General features: G+C 42.5%; 2 protein-coding genes across 2 annotated transcripts; both read right to left on the bottom strand.

Annotated features, from left to right (window-relative positions):
• Nucleotides 1–238: 238 nt before the first annotated feature.
• Nucleotides 239–5,048, bottom strand: LOC148702751 (uncharacterized). The gene is made up of 3 exons (XM_089924952.1): nucleotides 4,166–5,048; nucleotides 1,701–4,045; nucleotides 239–922 (listed from the first exon to the last, which is right to left on the bottom strand). Exons 1-3 carry the CDS (start codon nucleotides 5,046–5,048, stop codon nucleotides 239–241), a joined length of 3,912 nt encoding a protein of 1,303 aa, XP_089781078.1.
• A 4,557-nt stretch (nucleotides 5,049–9,605) lies between these two features.
• HL (HAL2-like protein) lies at nucleotides 9,606–19,531 on the bottom strand. The gene is made up of 3 exons (XM_008780597.6): nucleotides 19,044–19,531; nucleotides 10,675–11,362; nucleotides 9,606–10,356 (listed from the first exon to the last, which is right to left on the bottom strand). Exons 1-3 carry the CDS (start codon nucleotides 19,420–19,422, stop codon nucleotides 10,053–10,055), a joined length of 1,371 nt encoding a protein of 456 aa, XP_008778819.4. The 5' UTR covers nucleotides 19,423–19,531; the 3' UTR covers nucleotides 9,606–10,052.
• Nucleotides 19,532–19,821: the final 290 nt, after the last annotated feature.

Below are 19,821 nucleotides of genomic sequence, written 5' to 3'. Positions count from 1 at the left end.
AAAGAGGAGAGGAAGAGGGGAAGAAGAAGGGAAAGAGGAGAAGAGGAGGAGGAAGAAGAAGACCAATTTTCATTCATTAATTCATTAAAAAAAAATTAAACAAATGCTTGCCCTATATATGTAGGGCCACCAAATATCAAATAAGTCCCTATGAAGAAAACAACTCAGAAGAGGCCCTCAAAAGACAATATGCAAACTAATCCTACCCACATAAAATAAATAATAAAAATGACATCAATCAATCCAGCCACAACGAGAGTGGCTGGACCGTCTTCCTGCGACAACCATGATCCGGCAAAATAATCAGTCCAGTACTCGTGTCCGCACCAACTCCCCTCGGGTAAGAAGAAGTCGACCCCGACGAATGACTCTGGTAGTACTCCAAAAGATCTGGATCAATGCGCTGTAACTCCGCACGTGTAATCCATGTAGCATCAGACTCCGGGCGTCCTCGCCAACGAACCAGAAAACGCTGAACACCTCCATCACTGGTAGAAACAGTCTGCTCATCTAAAATGGCATCAATATATTCTTTTTGTGCTGGGGGTAAAGCTAGAGTGGTCGGGGATGGGATGGAATCAAGAATAGGAGTATCATCAAGCTCAAGTGATGGCGGAGCGAAAGGATCAGTAGGAATAGAAAGGGAGCCCTTGTAAGCAACCAAATCCTCAATATTAAAAGTGGAGCTAATACCAAAATCAGAGGGAAGATCAAGAACGTAAGCATTAGTACCCACTCGTTGCAATACCCGAAAGGGCCCAGCACTACGAGCCTGCAGTTTCTTGACGGTTCCAGATGGAAACCGCTCAGGCCGAATACGTATCATAACATAATCCCCAGTTTGAAATGTTTTATCTCGCTTATGAGAATCAGCTTGTAGCTTATATTGAGCATTACTCATATGAATGCGCTTGCTAATTTCCTGATGCAGATTATGAATGTGTTGTGCAAATGCATGTGCAGACTCAGAAATGCGAATATGGGGGGACATAGGTAAGAGATCTACAGGTTTGCGAGCTTTATAACCATGGACCACTTCGAATGGACTCATCCCGATAGATCTATTGACCGACGAATTATATGCAAATTGGGCGACACAGAATAGAATCCCAGTTACGATTGTGATCCCCTACTAGACTACGCAGAAGGTTACCTAGACTTCGGTTGACGACTTCGGTTTGGCCATCGGTTTGAGGATGATAAGCCGTAGAAAATTTAAGTTTGGTGCCAACCAGATGCCACAAGGTTTTCCAAAAATAGCTCATGAAGCGGACATCCCTATCGGAGACAATGGTTTTTGGTAAACCGTATAACTTAACAATCTCATCAAAAAATAGCTTGGCTACTCGAGAGGCATCAGAAGTTTTGGAACAAGGGAGGAAGTGGGCCATTTTAGAAAAACGATCCACAACCACAAAAATGGAGTCATGTTTCCGAAATGTGCGAGGAAGGCCGAGTACGAAGTCGATACTAAGGTCAAGCCAAGGGCGATCTGGGACAGGTAACGGAGTGTATAGGCCAGTATTTTGTTTTTTGTGCTTAGCTAGTTGACACGTGCGACACTGTTCCACAATTTTAGCAACATCCCGTTTCAAACTTGGCCAAAAAAATTGACGTTCAACTTCTTCTATGGTCTTATCACGGCCAAAATGTCCAGAGAGACCACCGGCATGTACTTCCCATATCAAGAAATCGCGCACGGAAGTGCGCGGAATGCAGAGCTTGGAAGCTTTGAACAAGTACCCGTCTTGTAGATAAACACCATCAATCAAAGGTCCTTGTCCATCAGCAAGGGCATTATAGAGTTGGCCAAAATCTGGGCAAGACAAGTAATCGAGCTTAAGTCTATCAAAACCGGTGATGGAAACAGACATGGCGAACAACAGAGTTACTCGACGACTTAACGCATCAGCAGCTTTGTTCGCAGCACCTGACATATGCTTGAGGACAAAAGTGTAATCTTGGAGGAACTGAACCCACTTGGCATGTCGATGATTAAGTTTTTTCTGGGAATTAAGAAAACGAAGTGCTTCATGGTCAGAATAGAGAACAAATTCATTAGGAAGGAGATAATGTCGCCAATACCGTAGGGCCTGGACTATGGCATAAAATTCTTTGTCATAGGTGGAATATCTTTGTCTAGCCTCATTCAGCTTTTCACTAAAATAGGCTATAGGATGACGTTCTTGACTAAGCACACCACCTATTCCTAAGCCAGATGCATCACATTCCACCTCAAAAACTTTGTTAAAATCAGGGAGTCGCATAACTGGCGCTTCCGTCATTTTTTTCTTAATGTCATTAAATGCTTTAGCGGCTGCGCGTGTCCACTGAAAATCACCTCGTTTAAGACAATCAGTGATAGGTGACATAAGTGTACTGAAGCCCTTAATGAAACGACGGTAAAATGTGGCCAGGCCGTGAAAACTACGGATGTCAGTAATATTCTTAGGTTCAGGCCATTCAACAATTGCGGTGATTTTTGCAGGATCAGCAGATAAACCCTCAGAGGAGACTATATACCCTAAGAAGTTTACGTGAGTAGTGAAAAATGAACACTTCTTAAGGTTAGCATAGAGGCTCTCGTTGCGTAAAGTCGTACAAACTTGCCTTAAATGGCCTAAATGTTGCTCCTTAGTTTGACTATAAATAAGGATATCGTCAAAGTACACGACTAAAAATTTGCCCATAAAAGGCCGGAGTACTTGAGTCATCACTCGCATAAATGTACTTGGAGCGTTTGAGAGGCCGAAAGGCATTACCAGCCATTCATAGAGGCCATCTTTTGTCTTGAAGGCTGTCTTCCATTCATCTCCTGGACGAATCCGGATTTGATGGTAGCCACTTTTTAAGTCAATTTTGGAGAAAATCGTGGCACCTGCCATCATATCCAGCATATCGTCGAGCCGGAGAATAGGAAAACGGTATTTGACCGTGATTCTATTAATAGCCCGACTGTCTACACACATTCGCCAAGTCCCATCCTTTTTTGGAGTAAGAAGGGCAGGTACGGCACAAGGACTTAGACTCTCTCGAATAAATCCCTTTTGTAGAAGCTCGTTAATTTGCTTTAGAAGCTCTGCATGATCAAAAGGGTTCATCCGATAATGGGGCAAGTTAGGAAGGGTAGCTCCCGGGACTAGATCAATGGCGTGCTGAATATCACGCAAAGGGGGTAAATGATCTAGAAGGTCTTCAGAAAAAACTTCTTTGAACTCCTCGAGAATAGCGAGGGATTCAGCCGATAATGTGTTTGTAAGATGTGGCTGAAGTTCTTTAACTAGCAAGGCAAACACCGGAGAGTCCTTAAGGACGTTCCTCTCAAATTCTGTGGGGTTAAGGATATGCAGTTCCTTCCCCTTTGATTTACTCTTGTCCGTACTCTTATTTAGCGTTTTGGGCCGTAAAGGATTAAGCTTAATCTTTTTACCCTGGAATACAAAAGAGCAAGAGTTAGTTCGACCGTAGATGGTGACATCGAGATCGAACAACCAAGGCCTACCTAATATCAGATGACCTACGTCCATTGGGAGTACGTCACACCAGACAGTGTCTTTATAAGAGAGGATTTGAATAGGTACAAGACACCGTTCCTTAATGTGAATGGACGACGTGTCGATCCAGGAGACCTTATAAGGTTGAGGTTGGGACACAGGAGTCAGGCCCAAGCGGGCGACAATGCTGGAAGATATCGCATTAATGCAGCTTCCGCTATCAATGATAACTTTACAATCTTTTTCGCCGCATTTAATGTAAGTGTGGAAAATTGAGGTTCGTCTCCAGTCATCAGTCTCTTTAGGCTGGGTAATTGCACACCTTACTACATTCATAGTGGATCGGTCAGGTTCGTGGGCAATTATCTGGGGAGTAGGTCGGATACAACCTAAAGTGTGTGATTCTTCCTCGGGTTCATCTTCGACATCTTGAATATCATCTAAATTAGGCTCATAAATTTGTTCCTCCAAGTTATCTATGTCATCCTTCTGTTCATGTGCATCAATAACAAGGGTCTGATTTGCACATTGGGAGGCAACATGACCAAACCCTTGGCATTTAAAGCACTGAATTCTTGAGCTTGTTTTTGGCGGTTCACCTAAAATTCCTTTGCCTTTAATATCTCAATTTTGGATAGGTGGAGAAGAAAAGGGTTTAGGTGGGACAGAACCGACTGGGGGTTTGGGTCCAGATGGTTGGGCACTAGTGGGAACTCGCCTGGTGTCAGGGCGCCTAGCAAACATAGATTTGGAGAATTGTTCGTAGTTTTGCACAAATGTATATGCTTGGTCTAAGGTGGCCACTTCACGAAGGACAAGTTCTTTCCTAAGCTCATCATTTAGGCCTCGTCGAAACCGGCTTAAGATCATACGTTCATCTTCAGCTATATTACTTCGCATCATAAATTCATCAAATTGGGCGATGTAATCAGTAGCTGTGCGGCTACCTTGTCGTAAATTGTTCCATCGATCTAGGAGGTCAGCTTGATAACTTAGTGGTAGGTATTTTTCTTTCAATTTTTCTTTCATTTCTACCCAATCTGTAATAGCAGGCTGATGTCTCCTGGCTAACAGTTGTTCAGTATTTTGCCAAAACAACTTAGCTCGACCAAGGAGTTTCATTCTAGCGAATCGGACCTTTTTCTCTTCCGACAGATTGTACCACTCAAAGAAGTGATCCATTTCGTGTAGCCAATCGGAAAAGACCTTTGGGTCAAGACGACCATCGAAAGTGGGGGCTTCAATCCTAATGCCTCGCATTACATCTTCATCAGGGTCACGAGGCTCTCTAGATTCTACGGTATGTCGGTGACCTCTATCAACAGGAGGAATGGGACCAGGTCCTCTAGGGCGAGGGTAGGCATAATGGTGACCTGGAACAGACCTATGATCAAAGTTGCCCTGCCGAACCGAACCTTGTTGTTCTAGGATTTGTTCTAGGGTATCGACCTCATCAAGATCCGATAAATGGGGAGTACTAACCTTTTGGGATTCAATAACCCTTTGAAGTGAAACCTCAATTGAATCGAGTCGAGCATTAACCTGGGTGGACATTGTGGTTAGGTCATGAATTTGGGCGTTGTTTGCTTGGACTTGGGCATTCGTATTTTGGACTTGAATATTAGTTTTTTGAACTTGGGCATTAGTGTTTTGGACTTGATCATTAGTGTCGTGGATAGCTTTTAATAGGGCTTCAATTTTGGAATCCATGTCTAGGGGAAACTCAAGATGAGATGCGACACGACCACTACGTAGATGCATAAAATGAATGACCAAATGTATGAGCCGACCAACTATAAAGGTGCCTAAGTAGACCTAATGCATGAAATGAATTCACAATTGCAAAGTAAATGCTCAATATAAACTAAAACTACTCCCTAGCAAATAGTTATTGCAAACTGAAAATTAATATAATACGCAGGCCAACAAGTAGCTGCAAACAAGTAGTACCAAGTTCTCGGACTATGCAAGGTGTCACGGAGCCACATATGTCTCCTCGATTTGATCTAGCTCCACAGTTAATATTAAAGAAATGTGACCACTAGGGTGTCTGGTTGTTTTATGGATGTATGTGGTTGCATGTATCGGAATATGTGGAACGAATCACCAAGCACAAAATTTGATAATTAATGCCAACTTAAATGAACAGATGTAACCTGCGGGGAGGGGAAACAGAGTTGACCCAAACCAGATAGTGGCCTGTGCTTGCAGAAGACGTCCAAGCTGAGATGATGCTGGGAAGAAGGTCACAGCGTTACAGGGCCCGGTGGTGGTGGTCGGAGCAACTGATGGCAGGGACGGTGGAGCGGTCTGTGGTGATGGCTGTCAGAGCCGGCAGTGGTGGTGCAGTAGTCGACGGCGGCGACGGCAACGCGGCGGCGCGGCGGTGAGAGCAACCCTGCGGCGCGGCAGTGCGGCAGCAACTAGCAGGCGGCGGCGCGGCGGCGACTAACAGCGGCGGCAACGCGGCGGCGCGGCGGTGAGAGCAACCCGGCGGCGCGGCAGTGCGGCAGCAACTAGCAGGCGGCGGCGCGGCGGCGACTAACAGCGGCGAGCGGCGGCACGGAAGAGCGGGGGCGGCGCGCGGCGCGGTGGTGCACGCAGCAGAGATAGCAGCGGCTGTGGAAACGGGCGGGAGCGCAGATAGCAGTGGACGGCAGAGTGGGTGGCGGAGGAGGTGGGCGTAAGTGGTGACGGCTGAGAAGGAGCGGCGTGGGATGGCAGAAACGGTGGTCGGAAAACCCAAGAAGAAATCGGAAAAATAAGAAGGGAAAGAAGAAGCTCCCGCACGTGCGTGACTTATGCGTCACGTGCGGCAATTTTTTTATTTTTTTATTTTTTTTTTATTTTTATTTTTTAAACCCAAATGGACTCGGGTTATCGGGTTAACAGACCCAACCCGTTAAGACAATCCGATCCGCAATTTTGAATTTTGAATTTTGATTTTTTTTTTTTTTTTTTGAATTGGTTCGGGCTAACGGGTGATGGGTTAACGGGTCTAGATCTTACCTGTACTGTGGATCTTCTTCCACCTTCGACCGCCCGTCCGCTTCCGCCGGATCTCGCCTGGTTTTGCGGCGGTGGGTGCGGGGTGACGTTGCGCCGGTGGAGCGGGGTGCTGGTGCGTCAGTGAACGGGGCGGCGACGTCCTTCACTTGGTTCCGGCCACGGTCGGTGGCAGCAAGATGCTGCCGAAACCCCGGGAAAGCACGGCGGCGACCGAAGGCGAATCGGCGGAGCGGCGAAACGGATGCGGTGGATGATGCTTGCACAGTGACAATCGGAGGAGAAATTGACGAGGAAGCCGGCTTATTTGCCTCCCGGGCTGCCTTGGGGTTTTCCGGCGACAGTGCCTTTCTTCCCTGCGTGAGATCCGAGAGAAGGAGGGAAAGAAAGGGCGAGAGCGTCGGAGGCAGCGGCGGTGGGAAGTGAGGGCGGCGACGGCGTCTTGCGAAGGCGATCTGTGGATTGATGCCGGGTAGCAGTCGACCGACGGGAGGGTTTTGCTTTTTCTTTCTTCACAGTGGGTGAGGTGATGAACAGGGAAGAAAATAAGGAGGAAAGGGAGCGACCCTTCTTCTTCGGAGTACGTGCCGTGTGACGACCTTCCGTGCGTTCCGGCGTTTGCGGTGCAAATGATCTAGCAAAATACAGATGAGGAAAAGGCCGAAAGGGAATCGGCGGGGGTCCGTCCATAAACCGGATCCTTCGACTTCAGCAACAGAGGCAAAGTCAGCCCTGCTCTGATACCAAAGCTGATGCAGGACGGAAGTACGGATTGAAATACAGAGAGAAAGAGGAGAGGAAGAGGGGAAGAAGAAGGGAAAGAGGAGAAGAGGAGGAGGAAGAAGAAGACCAATTTTCATTCATTAATTAATTAAAAAAAAATTAAGCAAATGCTTGCCCTATATATGTAGGGCCACCAAATATCAAATAAGTCCCTATGAAGAAAACAACTCAGAAGAGGCCCTCAAAAGACAATATGCAAACTAATCCTACCCACATAAAATAAATAATAAAAATGACATCAATCAATCCAGCCACAACGAGAGTGGCTGGACCGTCTTCCTGCGACAACCATGATCCGGCAAAATAATCAGTCCAGTACTCGTGTCCGCACCAGCAGGGTGGGAGGAATATCTCCTAACGATGTCCAAATGATCTCTCCGGAGTGCCGAGCGGCAAATGAGGCGACCCAGTCTGCTGCACTGTTCGCCTTCCGAAAAACATGTGAAGCCTGAAAAACGCTCGGCTCCTGAGCAAATCTCCGAATCTCACGGATGAGAGGATGATCATCTCTATATCTGTCCACTCCCCGAATCCACTCTATCACCATAGAGGAGTCTCCCTCAAGGCATATGTGCTCAGCATGGAGTACCCGCCTCGTATAGGATATCCCCTCCCAGGCTGCCCGCAGCTCCGCACCGACTACAGTAAATCCCGGCGCACGGCAACCACCGGCTACTATCAAACTGCCGAGATGGTCCCTGATAACAAAGCCAACTCCTTCTGACACCCCGTCCGCCGACATACTGCCATCAAAGTTCACTTTGAGATGACCAAGGGATGGGGGGATGGAAGCTACTTTGAGGTCAAGTCATTTGAGCCATCCTACAGACCTTACCCATTGGCACGTATGCGAGGAGTCTGCATCATTTTCCACCTATGCTGTATAAAAGGAGGGGAGCCTGCCTTCATCTGAGTGACTATTGAAATACCACTAGCGTCGATCAAACACTAATTTCTAAGTCCAAGAAGCATGCTAGACACCCCTAGTTCTCATATATTGAAATCCGATTCAGTGACTTTTGGGGGGTTGGTGTTGGGTTGGTTTACATTAGCAGTGATTATGTTCTGCAACTAAAGGTCTTCGGTATCGAACGTCTTTTGCTACCTTCATGATGAAGAGAAATTGCTTTTGAGTATCTCGCGAATGATTGATATATCACTCCTTGTAACCAAGAGAGAGAGAAAGAGTTGCTGCATGGCTAGGGGTGTCATTAGAGCCTACAGACCACTAACCCAATCCAAAATCTAGGCTTGGGACCAAACAAGGAGAGGCTCAAAGCATTACTTACTGGGTGCAATTCAATTTTTAAGTTTAAACCGCAGACATTTATTGGGTTTGGGTTTGGGTTTGTATTTATCGTGAAGAATAGCTGACAACACTATCATGTCACCTTTTCGTCATTCTCTTTAATTTATCCATCTGGTCTAAAAGGCTCTAACGATGTGACATAGTCTCTGTTTTTTACTGAGTAGATTAGCTGATGACAACATTATCATGTCACCTTCTCGTTACAATTTATCTATCTGGTTTTTAAGGCTTTAATGATGTGTGAGTTTTTTCTCGAGGGAAACTACTGTCCCAATCACACGAGTAAATGTCTCGTGAATGAATGATGTCTACCTGATCGTTTATCAGCTTCCCCGATAAGTTGGGGGCCTACCTTGCATTGCAGTGGATAAACAACCTTGCATTGCAGTGGATAAACAAGCTTGGTTACACCTAGTGGTCGTCTCGCCCCCACCCCTCGGATTGCGACCCCAAATCAGGTGAGGCCACCTGCCGGGCTTAAGCATATCAATAAGAGAAGGTGAAGAAATTTATAAAGATTGCCTTAATAAAGGCAAGCAAGAACTAGGACCAGCCTAGCTTGAAAACCAGACGGCCATGCCTCCTGAATTGTAGTACGAAGAAAGTGTCCACGGCAACAGACTTGGCCCAAATCCCTTGGGAAGAAGAATCGAGAAGGGTGAGCTCTTTTCGGCCCGAACCCAACAGCACGAGGTGCCGTCGGCAAGTCTGGTTGTTTGAGCATGCAGCCTCAATCAGACGGTAAATTCTACAAATGACATAAATTTCATTTTCTACAACTAAATGAGGCAAGATAGGAACAGTCAAGCTGAAGCAAACAATTGAATTATCTATAAAGACATTATTAGATGCGCACTAGAACAGCAATGCTTTCAACTTCGACGTATGTCTCCAGTGGTCCATGCCACTTGCACTCATATTTCATTGTTTTCTTTCTTCCTTCTGAAATGGTGACGCATGCATGAAGAAAAGCGTGGCAACACGATGGCAATCCACTAGCGACCAGGATCAAGTGCTCAAAATATTAAATACCCTTAACTGAGAAATTAATGACTTTACAAGGAAATAAAGTGCTCAAAGGAGAGCAATACATCAAGCAGGCTAGCCTCTCGAACTAAATATTGGGTGGCTACACCATTCACATTCACCAGCATACTTTCTATCTATTTCCTGTATAATGTTCTGTACCAAAATAACCATTCTAGGTTTTATTTATAGTATGGCCATACTGGAGATGAAACCAGAACCAGTAACCTCCACGTTAAGGAAAAAAGAAACCACTCCATTAATATTTCCCTATAGTGTTTCAGGAGCTCCTGCAAATTTGTTGTCAGAAAGGCATCGGTCGATAAAATGTTGGACTGCAGACTGTAAACTGAAAGGATCTAGAGAGCCAAAGTAATCCTTACAAATGTGACTGGCATCATTTATTCCATTCAAGACAACATTATAGGCAAGCTTCAAAGGTTGGATGAGTCCCAGCTTGCGTCAACTGCCTTGATGATCTTCTCATGCAGTAATGCTCCAGAGCATGCAATTATGCCTCGATCAAGGCCTTCCAAATATATACCTCTAGAGAAGTCCAATGGGCGGCCTCCAGCATCTGTCACCACTCCTCCAGCTTCCTGAATGATCACAACCCCAGCAGCATGGTCCCATATCTTTTCTTTGTATCCAGCTCTAGCAAACTTCATAAAAATCTCAGCATCCCCTCGGGCTATGGCAGCATACTTCACCATGCTGTACACACGCAATGGCTGCTTTCTGCAAATGAGGAAATAAAATATATATGTTTCAATAGAAGATCCATGACTATAGAAAAACACGAAAAAATGTATAGAAACTTTGCACCACCTTTAACAGCTTGCTGTACAATTAAGGGTACATAGTCCTCATTTATTTTTTTAAAAAAAAATATTCCTCATTTATTTTTTTAAAAAAAAAAACTTTTCAACTCACAAGATAATGGCTAAGGCAAACAAATTAGTAGCCAACTCTCAAATGCACCAAGATCTAAATGACTACGACATGCACAGTATAAAGTTGGCCTAAGAACAAAGAAGACAAGGGCAGCAAATTTACCTGACGCCAACACTGTGTGCCAATCCAGCAGTGAAGGAGTGGCTTGAGTTGGTCTTCTCAACAGGTTCACAGAATGTTGCAAAAGCAGGATCACTGACAGAGGATACTTGAATTTTTCGTGCACAGTTTTGCCAATCAAATTTACCATAGTCATGAATCAGTGGTTGCATCCAAGCTTCACCACTACCTTTTTGAGCATACATTACACAACCTTTATGCCAGCATCCAGATGTGGGAGGGGACAACTTTGACATGAGCCTGTAATAATGTTGGTGATAGTTGAGCCATGCTTTATTCATTGGATAATTAGGGCAACCAAGAACACCAAGGATAACTTCTCCATCCTCCATCAAAGCAAGAGCAACAGCATACTGATCTCCACGCACAAAGCCCAGTGTCCCATCCACAGGATCAAGGACCCAAAACCTTCCCTTGGGGCCTCCATTAGAGTTACATCTGCTTATAGCTTCCAGAACTTCCTTAGTTCCAAGTGCCCTTTCAGGGCCTTTCAGGCCAAATGTGGGAGCTTCAGCCAGGCACACATTCACGGTACCGACAACAGATTCTAGCAAGGCTGTGTTATCCTTTTTGGACAAGGTTTGAACATCTTCTTCTGCAACAATTGATACGTTTTCAATGCCAAAGCACTGCGAAAGGACCCAACTGACAGTTGCTTGAACGCCCCAATCTACAAGTCAATGGAACTTCAACAATTAATGATAAATATATAGCACGAATTGATTATGTTTTACAAATTGGAAACCATCATATAAAGAAACTAATATGCAAGACTAAATCTAAACCAGTCCCCAAATTTGGATACAACAAGATCGTTTCACTATCAAATGATTTTGGACCATATGCAGAATATTGAGTCTCATTCTACTGATATATATTAGTCAAATGATAGAAGAGTTCGTTTGTTGATCAACTGCTTCTGACTCAACAAGACTTTGTCTTCATTCTAGTTACCTGTGCAGCTGTATACATCCCTTTTTCGATGTCAACGGTAGGCTTCTCAACTGGAGCTTCTAGACTAGTTTATAAAGAAGTTCCGATATCCAGCCCTTTGTATTTCCAATTCCTCAGAAAGCTCCTTGGAAGAATTTTTTACTCGAGAGAAGTTTCATGGATATGGTTTTTAAGCTGACTGTCCTTGTCTTTTATGTTAGGAGTTTCAAGATTTTTTCTCAACTTCATAGTCATTACTCATTTTCTCTCTCTTTCTCTCTGTGTATGTACTGTGTAGAGTATTGTATTTGGATCTTTTGTCCTGATCAAATTACTTGAACTACTTGAGCTAAGATTGGGTTTCATCCACACAAAAAAAAAAAAATTTACATCAGCTTAATGGTAGCCTAAGAAACTAGGTTGTCAGTTCTTTCACATTTTAAAATGAAATCTTGAGATCTGGGAGATGGTTTCAAGTTCTTTTGCAATAGAGATGTTTCGAATGCTACTAGCTTCTAGGCAATGCAGAGATTCCAGTTGATCAAAGAAGTGCCACATGCCTCTTAACCATTTAAGGGAAAGATACCTAGTTCATTCAACTTCAAGACGAGAAGCTGCTTGGGCGTATTAAATTTGAAACTGCTTGAGTGTATTAAATTTTAGCCAGTGGTCTACTGGATCCCAGTAATTCGTGTTTATTTGGAAGGTTGTTTTATGAGAGTTTGATATATTATGACTAGATATACCTTGCTAATAGATGCGTAATCAATTATTTCTTTTTTCGCTCATAAAATTGACTAAAGTAGCTGCTAATTAAAAGAACATGGCTTTGTTGATAAATTAGCAATAACTGTTCAAGACTTTTTTTTTTTTTCTTTTGAGATTAGGAGAGGCTAATCCCCACCTGTTCTACACTATATTTACCCCACCCTGGGGTGGTGGATCCAGCCAGAATTAAACCCCCACTGCACCTTAACTAAGTGGCAATGTGTGATACCAATTGAGCAAGCAATTGGTGGTTCGAGAAAAGTTTTCCACACTTAGTAATCTGACATTAATAATCCATCGCTATCAAAGGGCTATTCTCATTAATTGCATCCGAAATGACCAACAAAAAATATCATTCTCCAATAGCAAAAGCTGTGACGAACCTGTCTTCTATAAAGAGAGAGAAAGAAGAGTAGAGGATAAAATAAAAAGATGACTTTGCCTCCCTTAAAATCATCATGACATTTCATTAATTTGCTTATTGGTCTCTAGGTTTTTCATTAATAGTCACGTAATGTTTATTGGTGGGCAGCTGTGTTATGTAGACTACCAAGAATTATGAAATTGTAAAGCATGAAAACTTTTGGCACTTAGACATGCAATGACACAACGGAATCTTTGGCACACCAAAAATGGAGCCTCCTTACATCGACCCGAATTGTGAAGTACGCATAAAATGGTATGGAACCATTCTCAAATCAAGCTAATTGATTTATTCTCATGTCAAGCTTTTCAAAGATCAAAGAACTGAACCTTTGAGAACCTTGACACTGTGGACCTGAGCCTAGTATCTAGGTAAAAATGGAGGATCTGAGCTTGCTCCCACAAAGTCAAATATTCTTGTTCATTTCAAATGGTGGTCAGGTTGCAAGCTAAATAGGAGAAATGTGCTATGACACATCATCTCAAAAATTGGAAGACCACGTCCAGACCTGTTTATGCTGATGGTTTAGGGAGAGCAAAAACTGAAACATAGCCATTCTTGGCAATAGAACAGAAACTATGAGCTGGGAAGAATTAGACAGATATGCAAATTTAGCAAATGATATTGTTGTTTACATTTCTGCCAAAAAGTGGAAGAAAAAAGGATATATTCATTCTCATTATAGTACAGCTTGCTGAGCTTTAACAGAGGGACAAAGTCTGTATTCAATGCAACCTACAAGAAAACGGCTCCTTGTTTAATTGCATTTATCTGAATAAAATAACCTTGTTTGGTTGAGGGATGGTGTAGAATATGTAACAACCAAAGATAACACCAAAAAAATGCTAGCCAAGAAGATATTATTTGGCCAACTTGGCCCTGTATGCATCCAAGATCTTCCCAATGCACAACCGATGTGAGACTGGACACATGCCCATATGGTTCCTTATAGAATGTCACTAGTTATTCTATCATATTCTGCCAAATGAGTTCAAGAATAAAGCAGAATATTCAAAGGGCAAAAGGGGGATTCTAGAAGAACTTTTGCTCACTTTTCACATAGCCCGATAAAATTATTCTGACAAAATAATAATATAATAGATTTATTCTAGTTTACTCCCCCATGTTAACCTCAAGTTATCCCACCTAACCTAAATATAATTATTCCCAAACCAACTACAAGGCTTAAGGGTTGCCTTGAATGATGAAATGCTTTTGATTGGCTTTACAAAGAGGGGAGATGGTTACATCAATTCAATAATACACATGTGCTCCCAAAATAAATAAATAAAGAAAGAAAGAAAGAAAGAAAGAAAAGTATAGTAGACCTCAATTGGAGATAGTATAGGAAGAATTTATTTCTATCCTTAACATTCTCATTACATTACTCGTCTCAAGGGAGGACCCATGTTTGAACCTCACTTACCTCTATAATCTGCCCTTCCAGTCTTTCTATATACGGTATGGCACTAAGGTAATCCTCAAAACTTAAGCATTCTTTTCGAGTATACACCATAATTTCATGCACATGTATCTTTCATCAATCATTAATCATCTACGTGCTATATAGCATTATTCAAGAGCTTCTACAAAGATCTTTTAAAGCAAGGCTCGCAATCTTCGTACCAGACTCCATACTAATACCATGTTGTTACAATGTCAATATGGCCTATATGGTGATTAGTACAGCAAACCAAGATTTAGAACACCTCATATACCAATCATCAATTCGGTACCAACATGATGAAATGCACTGGTACTATGAACCTTGCTTTAAAGCATTGGACATGCATACAGAAGACAAATGCAACATAAGACAAATATGCTGATATAAGAAACATAGACCACAATCTACATTCCATACAACAATATCATTAACACAAACTCTAGAATTAACCATTGATCATTCGATGGTTAACCTTCAGTCAGAAAAAACAAAGCTAGATAGCAAGTATCTCTAATGCATTTGAGAAATATCAAAAGTCCACTTGAAGTATGTATCTAACACATACTATAAAGAAGGATAGACAACAAGTATTGATATCTGATATATATTAGATATTATCAAATATGGACATTGCATGCAATTTAAAGTATCATAATTCCTAGAGAAAGGTTGTATATAATGAAAGGCTTTCTGTACCAACCTATACCACCTCTTACCAAACACACTGTATAGACCCAGTAAAGTACCAATGAGGTACAAGAGCTTGTTACAGTGCTGTATTGACACATGGTACAGCTAATGTCTCAACCCTAGGAACATACCATATATCAATAATACGTGGGTATACCATACTAACCCAACCCATAAAAGTAAGCTACTCAACCAAGACTAAACATCTTGATTTAGAGTATTTTGAACAAGGTTGGCAGAACCGTCCCAAACCATCCAGTTCGAGGCATCCCGAGCCATACTGCGGACCGAGACAGTTCCGACGACGAAAACAGGACCGACGTTGGAGGGGGAGAAGACAAAGAAAAACGAGAAAAAGAAAGAGAGAGCGGAGGAGGGAAAGAGAGGAAGAGGAAGGTCGAGGCCAGCCGGCAGAGACCAGAGAGCTGCCGCGCAAAAGAGGGAGCCGTCACGCGGAGGAGGGAGCCGCAGAAGAGGGGCTCGCTATGATTCCCTATTTCGTTCAAAACAGGGGATAGAGCGTCCCCTTTCAAAAATAAAAGAGGCTGCTCCAGCCCCTATTTCGATCAAAATAGAGGATTGGAGCGAGCCCCTCTTCCGTGGCTTTCTGGTGGCTCTCTGCCTCCACCTCCTCCGCGCGGTGGCTCTTCGGCCTCCGCCTCCTCCGCACGGCAGCTCTTTGGCCCTCCGCTGGCTCTCCGCCGGCCTCCCCCTTCTCTCTCTTTTTCTCTCTCGTTTTTTCTCTCCCCCACCTCTTCTAATGTGTTGGTACGAGCCCAGCACGGCACGGCGCAGGCCCATACAGACTTGTCCCGCCGGACAACGGGTACGATGTCCAATACTGGTTCCGCTGACCCTGATTTTGAATTTATCGTTATGCATGAAACAAAATAGATATAAATTGTCACCAAAAAAACTATAATAGATTTGCCATCAACCATCAATATTTCTAAGCATTTTTGCTTAACCTGATGAACAGAGAAAAGAAAAGAACAAACTTCCGAGTAAACTTGAAATGTGATAGCATTATGCTCTTGGATTGGTGTATCCTTTTGAACATACAACTTCATTTGCTATAGGTAGGAAAATCTACCTTCAACTTAATAACGTTACGACATAGATTGTAAAGGTTACCAAACTTCTAAAAGATCAACTAATTTTCTTAAAATAAAATTAAAAGCAATCATCAACTACTAGTTCGATAGTCTTTTGCTTGAGGTAAGATTAATGTTCTATCACTTTATAGTGCTTGTTGGTAGTTTGTACAGTTGTAGGTTCTACATATGAAGGTTAGTCATCATCCTCCTAATATATTCATGTTATTTCACATGTTGGAAGTTGGAATTATGACTCCTACTAATAACTATTCCAGAAAACATAAACCCACAAACTCGTGCTTGTCAAGGATAACCAATAGAATAAAACATGCTAAAAATTAGAACAAAAGGAAATACCAAGATGTTTTGATACTATTTTGGGTATAGGTGCAAATTGCGCATCACAAAAAAATATGTTCCCATGAATTTTACATGTACTGCTGCAAGCAATTTTCTAGAAGGCAGTAAATGCAGTCATGAATACAACCATATATGAATGCATGCATGCAGAAGCCCCCTGATGCCCTTCTAGGGGCCAAGAAAACATATAAGCCTAGGTTCCCATGTACACAACCCAGAAAAATGCAGGATAAGCAACGCATTTCGTATGCAGGTCAGGTAACATGCAGATTAGGGGTGGGATATAGAACCCACCCTATTTTGTGTTGCAAGCTGATGAATTCTGACCTAACTTTCGTTTGAGACTGAGATAAATGACAACAACAGTAGACGAGTGGTGTGAGTCAACAGATACTGGAAATGGGAAGAAATGTCACACTATTCAAGGGGCAGAAGAGTCTGCTCCACCTTTCTTTCCTCTCCTCTATGCCTATCCTCAGCCTCCCCCATTGTCTTCCCTCCCCGCAGTCTGCTCCTCCATATCATCTTCTTATATTTCTAAATATTAGCCAAAAATTTTTCTAGTTGTATTTTCTCTTATATTTTTATTGGTTTTACTTATTTTTGTTGTATTTTTTAGTTAAGAAGAGAAAAGCACATGGCTTGTTGGCTCATACTCCCAAAGCGCTGTACAGTACCTCAGCAACTAGCATAAAGAAGCCAAATTATTTAAGCTTTGCAGCAAGTAGGGGCATCAAACATGAGAAAAATTAGGTAGAACAACTGGGATTTAACATTCAGAAAGGAAATGCACAAGGCATATCTGAATTTAATAGGGTCCACATAAAAGTCATAACAGTACCCATGTCAAGAAATTGATCTACTTAGTACTTCCATAGGCACTAATATAAAATGAACGTAAACATAAGTGGTATCCAGGACCCAAACAAATAATATCCCAAGGTGCTAAAAAGCACCTTAGCAAGTCCAAGGACTAATTTTTATATTGTCCCTACAGGCTACATCATAAATATTTTTAAACCATATTCATAGGGGAGGATGCATCAGAAACAACTCCTTCATGTACAGTTTTATTTGTAGTTAGTCAGATCTTTTGATCCACTATGTACTTATTTCAATCCCTATCCTTGCTATCACAACACTGCACTTATGCAAATTCGCATGTTACAGGCATACTAGGTGCTTGGACCCTCCATATTGCCCGACCCTAACTTCTAAGATGCTGGGAGAGTTCTTATTTTCTTACACAAGATTTTCTTCAAGTCTCACAAAGATACATAGCTATAGTCAACATCCTAGAAAAGCATTTCCTTTTCATCCACCAATCCCCAATCCTATAATATGTCTTCATCGGCCTCTTATTTCCTCCAAATAACAGATCTACATATGCAAGATGATTATGGCATCATAGCTGAGATGAAGGGCATCTTCTTAAAATATTTTACCAGGACTTCAAAAACCAACTCTTTAAGTATAAATCAAGACTGGAAAAGATCCGAGAGATAAAAGATAGACTAGAAAATCTTCGTTAAGACAGAAAGGCAAAGATGCATGAATGAGACAATTTCATAATAAGGTACATATTACATTCCTGTTGATGAAACTGACATATCAATGCATAAGACCAAATTCAATAACTGTAACTAACGCAGCATTGAGATAGTAAAGTCTAACATAATCATAAGCCAGAAATAGGATAATATCCATTACTAACAGTACAAACAAGATCAAAAGCAGGATATATTTTCCAATTTCCATAACTAGAGAAGTGTAGTGGCTTACAGATCAAAATATGCTAACTGACAAGCTTATAACCCAGAAAACAAAGCAAAAGGCCAAGAATGTCCCCAGTCTCATGGATTTAAATGACGGAAAAACTCAAGAGTCAAGTGACCCTTTGTGGCATGAGAGTGGAATAGTCAGCCTATCAACATGATGTTCTAAAACTGAAAGGATAGAATTTCAATATTCCTCTTAATTTGAGCAAAGATTAACAGAAGAAGATTTTTGGTTTTTGATACACTATCAGATTATCAGGCTCCCTTAGGCAGGATAGAAATAAAGGCGCCTTATTTTCCAACATTCCACAATTCAGCAATGAGAATCGCCATGCAGATTATGATAAAGGGGTAAAACACAATGAAGCCAACATATCAGCCCAAAACTCTGTGCATTACAGTAATGCTGACTTATTTGGAGCTGACCAGTCGCCTTGATTGCTCAATATCAACTGCAAACACTACTCTAGATAGCAAAGTCTATGCCGATGATATGACCTAGAAAATAAAATGACCCCAAGCATTATAAAAGATCTAACAGACAATAACGATAACAACCCCAAATGAAACAACAACAACAACAACAACAAGAAGAAGTACCATTCCAAAACTCCAACAAAGAAACTAGTAAACAGCATTCAATCAATACATCCTAAACAAGCACAAGTAGGGGAAAAAAAGATCAAAGCTTTCTTCCTGTAATAGCCTCTTAAGAACGAACCATCAGCAAAATCACTCCTTTCATGCAAGAAACCTTAATTCAAAGAGGCGCAACCATCATAAATAGGAACAAAATCAGAAACAAGCACATCCAACCCTAAGAACAGGAGAAGAAAGAGACCAGAAGAGCAAACCTGCGATGGTAACCGGGGAATCGTCGTCCTTGGACTTGATCTCATCCCGCTTCCACCCCACCAGCTCGTTCTGCACCCTCTGGCAGAGCGAGCACGCCATCTGCACCACCCTCACCGCCACGTCGAGCTCCTTCGAGTACGTCTCCACCTCCATTCGGGCGCTGCGGTGGAATCCAACGGAAGGAATGGGAGACCCGTCCTCCTCCGAGAGGCTGAGAATCCGGCCGCAGGCGGCAGAAGCGGCGGCGAATCGGGTGGATGAGGAAGAGCGGAGAAGGAATCCGCCGCCGTAGCGGGCACGGTCGCGGGTGGGAAAGATGTGAACCTGGAAATTTCCTCCGGCCGGGGGAAGATAAATAGCGTGAGAGAGCCAGGCCATTTTTATGCGGGCTTTTTGAAGGAAAGGAAAGGGAGTGTTATTTAGTGCGGAGAGGTTTTGGGATGGATGTTCCCTCGAAAGTATGCGGATGGATGGTTGGGTGGTTGGCGAGTATGGCTTCATTATAAATAAGCTTTTGAAAAAGAAAAAAAAAAAAGGAGTGAAAAAAAAAAGACTATTTGGTGGAGTCCCACACTCACTTTTTCTTCACGAGTTGGATTTTCTTGTTTAATGTTTAGCCAAACATGGGAGACTACTAGATTAAGAAGATGAAATCAAGATTTATTTATAAATTAAAAATTGAGGAATGGGTGGAGGTATGAAAGTGATTTTTTGTTAGCAGTCAAAATGGACCGAATCGAACCGCGTCGAAGACAGCTCGAGCTATGCTTGTATGGA

Source organism: Phoenix dactylifera, chromosome 8 (genome assembly GCF_051530095.1).
Source record: "Phoenix dactylifera cultivar Ajwa chromosome 8, Ajwa_hap1_PhDact_Kaust_v1.1, whole genome shotgun sequence".
NCBI lineage: Eukaryota > Viridiplantae > Streptophyta > Magnoliopsida > Arecales > Arecaceae > Phoenix > Phoenix dactylifera.
This window is presented reverse-complemented; position numbering and strand designations above follow the sequence as displayed.

Bases quoted from the DNA above. Each gene is read 5' to 3' on its own strand.
- LOC148702751 (XM_089924952.1), bottom strand. From the start codon at position 5,048: ATGTCCACCCAGGTTAATGCTCGACTCGATTCAATTGAGGTTTCACTT. The intron at 4,046-4,165 runs GTTCTGTCCCAC...TTAAATGCCAAG, and splicing joins TGGACCCAAACCCCCAGTCG to GGTTTGGTCATGTTGCCTCC. The intron at 923-1,700 runs GTGCGCGATTTC...AATCTGCATCAG, and splicing joins TCTGCATTCCGCGCACTTCC to GAAATTAGCAAGCGCATTCA.
- HL (XM_008780597.6), bottom strand. From the start codon at position 19,422: ATGGCCTGGCTCTCTCACGCTATTTATCTTCCCCCGGCCGGAGGAAAT. The intron at 11,363-19,043 runs GTTTGCTCTTCT...ATTGACTTGTAG, and splicing joins TTCCCCGGTTACCATCGCAG to ATTGGGGCGTTCAAGCAACT. The intron at 10,357-10,674 runs GTAAATTTGCTG...CCTCATTTGCAG, and splicing joins GCACACAGTGTTGGCGTCAG to AAAGCAGCCATTGCGTGTGT.